This window comes from Cavia porcellus, unplaced genomic scaffold (genome assembly GCF_034190915.1).
Source record: "Cavia porcellus strain 051 isolate PalLab524CR breed Dunkin Hartley unplaced genomic scaffold, mCavPor4.1 scaffold_8, whole genome shotgun sequence".
NCBI lineage: Eukaryota > Metazoa > Chordata > Mammalia > Rodentia > Caviidae > Cavia > Cavia porcellus.
In genome coordinates, this window is record NW_026947491.1 from 18782864 (window position 1) to 18790757 (window position 7894).

The 7894-nt window shown below is 47.0% G+C and overlaps 1 gene segment (V, D, J or C); it reads left to right on the top strand.

Annotated features, from left to right (window-relative positions):
• The first annotated feature begins 1218 nt into the window (after nt 1-1218).
• On the top strand, nt 1219-1813 carry LOC100712624 (immunoglobulin heavy variable 3-23-like). The segment is given in 2 exon segments: nt 1219-1324; nt 1431-1813. Coding segments are annotated over 2 exon segments (429 nt in total).
• The last annotated feature ends 6081 nt before the right edge of the window (nt 1814-7894 follow it).

Sequence of the window (7894 nt, forward strand, 5' to 3'; positions counted from 1 at the left end):
GGTATTCCTAAAATGATTGCCAACAAAGCTCTGCAGCCTTATATAAGACTATCTTTGCCTGGTTCAGCTGGCCTTGTTTTATCAGGGCACATGTGTCAGCACAGACAGTTTTTGGGTCCCTTCTGGAAGGCCTGGTTTCTCTGCATCCACTTTTCCCCAATTGCATGGAAATGCAACACTGATGATGGGTTTCCTTTCCTCAGTCTCCTCATAGTCTTGTTTGGAGATTTGGATGAGATTTATATACACAGCTTAGCATTTATCATAGTATTCCAAATGGTACACAATTCCTGCTTATTTATTCAAACTATTATTTTTCTTACATGGTGGTGGGGACCAGTATTGGGCGCTCAGGACCAGCAGCAGGAGCACAAGACCAAGAAAGGGGGGGGGCTACAGGAGACCAGGACAGGGTTCTGAGGACCAGTTTGGAAAGCCTTGGACCAACACTTGGACCTGGGGATTTGCAGGGAACCAAGAGAGCCCCATAGTTGCTGCAGATAAGGAAGCTCCTGACTTAGGGCTTCACAGCTTACATTGTCTGAGTTTCCCCTCTGTGTTAGCATCACACACACTGTAGAGAGCGCACAGTGCCTCCTCTCCAGTTCACAGGTGATGTCGCCAGAGTGGAAAGAATGGAAGGGATTTTGGTGTTGACAGAATATAGTTACTATATTGCTCTTCAACTGACATCCAGAAGGAAGGCTGCAGCAATATACATATTCTGAAAAAAAAAGTATTCAGATCTTGGGAACATTGATGCTTTGAGATAAACAGTTATCATGATCACCATGCAAACGTAGTCTTCTATTTTTGTCACCATGAAGGAACTGTCATATACAGCCATAAATGTTTCAGTTTAGGAAAGAATAAAATAAAAATACTTACAGGAAGGGAGTTTTATGGAAAACGACAGGAGAATTTATTAGCATACACACTAGGGTTAGCATCTGCAACCTGTGAAGTTACCAAATTCGCTTATTACATATTAGTGAGAGTTAAAAAAAGAGATGAGGTTACACATAGGAAGAAGCCATGTGTTCTGTATATTAGGGATATTACAAAAGAAATCTCAAAACACTCTCATGTGCTTTGACCCCTTCCTTCTCTGAGGCTTACACCACAGAGCTGCCCATATATACAGAAGGCCATGCAAATAGCGTCTCTCTGTGCTGATAAAAACCAGGCCAGCCCTCACCCTGCAGCTCTGCAGAGGAGCCCAGTCCTGGTGCCAGCTGTTCCCACTCAGTGATCAGGAATGAGCATAGACAGCTCACCATGGAGCTGGCGCTTAGCTGGGTTTTTCTGTTTGCAATTTTCAAAGGTAAATCCTTCAGAACAAAAGATGCTACGGGCACCAGTGAAAATGCATAGGTTACCCAGTGGACGTGTGCGACAGTTAACTAAGCAGGACGTCTCTGTGTTTGCAGGTGTCCACGCAGAAGTACAGCTCACACAGTCTGGAGGAGGCTTGGTACAGCCTGGGGAGTCCCTTAGACTGTCCTGCGTGGCCTCAGGATCAACCTTAAGCAATTACTGGATGGACTGGGTCCGCAAGGCTCCAGGGAAGGGGCTGGAGTGGATCTCAGCTATCAGTAACAGTGGTAGCACGTATTACGCTGACTCCGTGAAGGGCCGATTCACCATCTCTAGGGACAATGGCAAGAATGCGCTGTATCTTCAGATGAGCAGCCTGAGACCAGAGGACACGGCCGTGTACTATTGTGCAAATGACACAGTGAGAGAAACCTCAGGGGGAGTCAGTCATAAACTTCCGTGCAGGGACGCTGAGGACCAGCAGGTGTCGCTGTAGAACACAGCACAGAATACAAAAGGACATGTATTTTACCATTTTATTTTTTGAGGGTTAGCTTTATGACATTTTAAAAAACGATGTTATGGGCCAAAAGAAACATCAAAGAAATATATTTTAAAATCATAAATACATGAAATACCACTAAACCTCAGAATAATAGATTCATTCTAAAGCCCACAAAAGCAAGAAATCTAGTGTAACAAAATAGTGTAATAGATATTGCTATTGTCCATTATTGAAACAGTGTGTTTTTCATTTTGTTGCCTTTACTCAAAAACGTTATTATCTTTTTCAATGTTTTATAATGTAAAACAACTTAGTAAAATACAGTATAAATTTGTAAGAATGTTGATAAATACATCATCACACATGTCTCTCACAGATAACATGCTGGAAAAATGGACAAAAAATATCCATCAGGTGATACAATTCACATTTCCACATACTCACAATGAAAAATCATATCATACTGTCATAAAAGGGACTTAAACCTATGCTTTTAGAGTATAATTTAATTCATTAAAATCATGATAATAAGTACTATGGCATTTAGAGATTTCAGTAATTATTGAAATTTGATCAAAACTTCTGTGAAATATTTTTCTAAAGTATGTTCTAAGCCAATGTTACTAGCAAATGTCATGCATTAATATTTATTTTCTTTCCCAAAAAGCTCATGGACAAACATCAAAAATGTCTGTATAGCAAAGTTGAGATGGCACTGAATCATATGATTGTATCATTTTTATCACCTCAAGTGTTTCAATGTTGCAAATTTATTCAATGAATAAACAGTACAAAATCAAAATGTTTCTGTGTTTTCAGGTGTCTGGTGTAAGGTGCAGGTGGTGCAGTCCAGGAGGGCAGGCTTGGTGCAGCTGGTGACATCCCTGAGACTCCCCATGCAGCTCTTGCACTCACCTTCTGTGACTGCTGGATGAACTGGGACTACCAGCTCCATGAAGGGGCTACAGGAATTCACTGAGGTGTTGACACACACTGTGACGACCCTGTGAAGGGCTGTTTAGCCATCTCCAAAGACAGTGCCAAGGTCCCACTGCATCTACAGATGAGCAGCCACAGATCTAGGGACACAGCCCTATGTTACAGTGCAAGAGCCACAGTGAGGTGACAGCAGGGTGAGCCCAGTCAGAAAGCTTCCTGCAAGGCACCCACTCTAACTTTGTCATGCTGAGACAGGGTTTCAGGCTGGTATTGAACTCACTCGGTAGCCCAGGCTAGCCTTAAACTCATAGAAATCCTTTAATCTCGGTCTCTTGAGTGCTGGTCTTTTGGCTCATCCCAATATGCCCATCTCTTGGTCTCTTTTCAAGGGGTGCACATCCACACTCTACACAGTCAGCCTGATGCAGGGTATGTTTTTGCCACATTGTCCCAGACCCAGAAAATCCATTCCCACACTTTCTCATAAGGCCTCTGCTGCTAGGTGTTAGGAAAACAAGATGTTTTTGGAATAACAGTAGACCTCCTCATGGCTCACACTGTGCCACTGTCCCTTACAAGCCTTGAGGGTTTCGAACCTGGTTACAGGCCTAAAGGCCTAAGTGGGTGCTGAGTGTGGGACCTGAGGAGTGTCAGCATTATTGTACTTAGTATCACAGGATGAGTTTTCCCAGGTAAGAGAGGGAAGGCCAACATCATAGGCGTGTGTATGGGAATACCTTGGGCCCTGTGAGGAGGGAAATTTTTCCACCTGGCAAGATAATCTCACTAGAGTTCAGGATTTCAGTATGCTCCACCTCATCTGGATACTCACAGATATCTCCATCTCTGTGGGAAGCCGCCTATGATGGCGCCCATTTCCTGCTTCCGGGTTCTTCCCGGCCTGAACAAGCTCGCCAAATTGTCATATCTGCCCAGTTACCCGTGACGCTAGCCTATCAGCTTGTTAGGCGTGCTTCTCTGTGATTGGATACTGCTTCCCCTTATAAGAGGTTGTTCCTGCCCCCAACGGCGGAAGAGGAATCAACACCGAGGGTGGCGGACCTTGTCAGGTCCGGTTCGCTGTACGTAATAAAGTTTGAGAGCTGATCCTGCTCGAGTTTGGTCTCCTGTCTCCCGCGGCTCCGGTCATCTGGTGGCCCGTACGGGGAAAAAGGTAAAAGACTCAGCGACGTGCCTCTTCGGCCGGGAGGTGCGATTGCTGTCGCCTGCGGTACGACGGAGGACCTGGCCCAATAACAACGGAAGGCCGCGAGCACCTCTTCTCTTCACCCTGATCAGCTACGTGAGATACAGCGGTTCCCGGGACAGGTGAGTACTGGGTCACCTGGGTTGGGTGGACGCACCTAACAGATTTTGAGCGCCACACGGGTGGACGCCGGTCTTTTTTTTTTCTTTTTCCCTTTGCCTCTGTTTTGCTTTCGCTTCGCTAATACAGCCCGACAGGCTTTTGAGCTCGATCGGAATGCTCAGAGGAGCCCGGAGCCACTGCCAATTGTGGGTCTCCGGAGGACCCTCAGGGCTCTAATTCTGATTCGGATTCGGAAGGCTCAGAAGAGGAGGTCGTCTTTGCTAAGCATGACCCTCCTACACCGTTAAAAGAGGAACTTAGGGCTCGGGAAAATAAAAAGGGGAACCAAACACCACCCTGCTTGAGCTACTCCGCCTTATAGGAGGAGCTTAAGCCCTTCCGCCCTTTGGCAAGTTCGCGACCCACGATCGCCCCTTTCAGGGCGCCAGGCCCCACTGCACCGCCGTGGCCGGAAGAGGAGTTGCTCCCTGGGCTGCCACCACAACCTATGGCACCGCCCTGGTTAGAGGGAGAGCTACTTCCTGGGTTGCCTTCTGCGCCCCCATCTGGGGAGGGAGGAGGACGTTCCTTCCACCAGAGGGTATGGTCGCGGCTTCCCTTTGAGTGTTCCGGTCTCCATGCATTCCCGGTACAAGTAGGAGGCAGGGGAGGAGGAGGATATTATGAGCCCTTAGAAATTAAACAACTTAAAGCTATCAAGGACGCAGCTTCAGCTTATGGGCCCAATGCGCCATTTACCATGGCGCTTTTAGAGGCATTGGCAGGTCTGCTTTTAACTCCTGGAGATTGGACCCAGCTGGCACGCGCCTGCCTCTCCCCCGGACAATATTTAGATTGGAAGTCCTGGAATGAGGAATTCTGTGTAGAGCAGGCGGCAGCCAACTGGGAAAATAACCAGAGAGAGTGGAACAGGGATATGCTATTAGGGCGAGGAGCCTTTGAGGAAGATCAAACTCAATACCCTCGCCAGGTTTATGAACAAATTAGCCGCTGTGGCCTCCAGGCCTGGAGACGGCTGGCTGGAAAGGGAGAACATACGGGTCACCTTACAAAAATTATACAAGGGCAGGGAGAGCCATTTTCAGACTTTGTGGCCCGCATGCTTGAGGCCGCTAACAGGATTTTTCCAGATGCTGAGGCGGCTCACCCTCTCATAAAACAATTGATTTTTGAACAGTGCACTAAGGAGTGCCGTCATGTCCTAAGAACTAACAAAAATAGGTCCTTAGAAGAGTGGACACGCCTGTGCCGTGAATTGGGTGGCCACGGCCTAACGCCCAAAGGAAGAATATCATTGGCACTCTTTACCATAAATTTTTTAAATCTTAATCACAATAATCATTCCCCTGCCATGGAGCACAATAACCCGTCCCCGGCCGACAAAGGGCTGGTGAGATGGAAAGATGTCCTTACAGGACAATGGATGGGCCCGGATCCAGTGATTAGCTGGACCCGAGGTGCGGTTTGTGTTTTCCCACAGGAACCAGGCTGCGAACCGCTGTGGGTCCCGGAAAGATTGACGCGAGCAGTAAACTCCCCACCAGTTCCTGATAAAGCACAGGAGGATAAGCCCGTGGACACAAGTCAACTCGACCCTTCTGGGACCGACGCTCAGCGCCCGAGACCATCTACAAACTAAAATGTCTGGTTTGGAGCTTTTTCTATTCTGTGGGTTCCTATTAATCACCCCTGTGATATGCTCAGATTCCACAGAACCACCACAATATCTTTGGGGTCCTTGGCACCACCCGCCTACATTGGCACCTTTTTCGGTGGCCTCGCCCGCCTCACCCAGGGTTTACACCATCAATCAAACAGTCCTTGATTATGACCCACCCGCTTAACTCCAGTCGACCCTCCATTTCTCTTCCTTCTGTCCCACGATTACCTCTTTTTGGATCCTAATTGCCATGGCTATCCTAGTAGGGCTTGTGGTTATTAAATGCTTGTTAGATCGCCTCATACAAACTCAGCAGCAGGTTAAGATCACGGCTATGACAGCCATGCAAATGGCAGCAGGTGGCCCATCAGGCCAGCAGGCCGCCGCATATCTCCTTCACATTGCAGAACATCAGCTATAAGAGCTGAGTGGGCAAGCCAATGACGGGTAAGACGGGAAAAGCCCTCCCGGTCAACCTAAGACAGGCTCCACTCAGATATACGTGGCCTATAAGGCCAGGGGTCCCTTCTGGAGTCAAATTATTGGCATTGAGATGCGAGACCAAGGATACTGCAGTGCCATCCGCCTCAAAGGTTGGGGGGAAGGCAGGAATGAATGTCTATATGCATCCAGGTTCGGTTCACAAAAGCCTGGCCCTGCGAAAAAATGAACCACTCACCTTGAGCATGGTCCTGGCGCAAGGATATGCACAAAACAGGGTGATGCACAGCAGGGTATAGACCTCTACATTCTCTCATGCCTCGGCCTACAAGGTAGGCCCACTCCTAGGTGTCTAACAGCAACAAGGTCATAGACACCTTGGAGGGACCCACAGACCATCCTATTTTAATAAATAAAAAAGGGGGAGATGTGGGAAGCCGCCTATGATGGCGCCCATTTCCTGCTTCCGGGTTCTTCCCGGCCTGAACAAGCCCGCCAAATTGTCATATCTGCCCAGTTACCCGTGACGCTAGCCTATCAGCTTGTTAGGTGCGCTTCTCTGTGATTGGATACTGCTTCCCCTTATAAGAGGTTGTTCCTGCCCCCAACGGCGGAAGAAGCATCAACACCGAGGGTGGCGGACCTTGTCAGGTCCGGTTCGCTGTACGTAATAAAGTTTGAGAGCTGATCCTGCTCGAGTTTGGTCTCCTGTTTCCCGCAGCTCCGGTCACATCTCAATGCACAGAATCTTATTCTTTCTCTTTCATCACCCTCACTTTTATTTCAGGTACCATTTAAGACTGAGAATTAAAGTTATAGTTTATGGTATAGTCAGGACTTAAAGGAAATATGTTTAATACAAGACACATCATTTATAGGATGGTTTTATATTATTTACTGGACACCAGAGACCAAGGGAATCCAGGTAAGGACCTGGTACAGATGGCAATGTCCTCCACTAGTCTAGATGGAGGCCTAGAGCTCACAATAATGTCCCATACAAGTCTATGTCAAGAATCTGCAACGGGAAGGCCAAAAGGTCAGTGGTGGAAACTAGAAAGTTTGCACCAGTTGGATGAAGGATCTGAGCTGTAGGCTGAGGGATCTGCACTGCATCCATCAATCACCCCTCTAAATAAGTGTCTGAGCTCTGCTAAGAAGAGCAGAAGCTGTCCTCCATGACAGACAGAACCTGATTTCTTCTGACAAGGAAAACAGGTGAGTTTCTGTCAGGAAAACCACCAAAACAAGCTTCTCCAGAAGTATCAGTAACAGACCTCCTTTCCCTCCACTTCTGCTGTTATGTGCTGGCAACAATCCTCAGGTGGGACTTAACATCCAGGGCCACACTGACTATATTCAGCCAGATGTCACAGCTGACCATGGTTAACTCAACGCTATTTATATCAGGGAATAAAATTATCAGGACTATTATGGTTTGAAAGGACAAATAAAAGATATTAGAGTTGCATTTGGAGAAATAGTAAACCAAAACCAGTATCAAATTCCTGGTGGGATTAGGGGATTTCAGTGCCTCTACTCAAGCTTTAAAAGATGCAGCACTGCTGGATCCAATCACATTTCTATTTCAGTCTATTTGGCCTTTGCAGAAGATTGAATGCCCCTGGAGAATGGTAGTGAATGATCATGAATTCAGTCAAGTAGCAATTCTAATTGTACTTGATAATTAGATGTGGTTTTT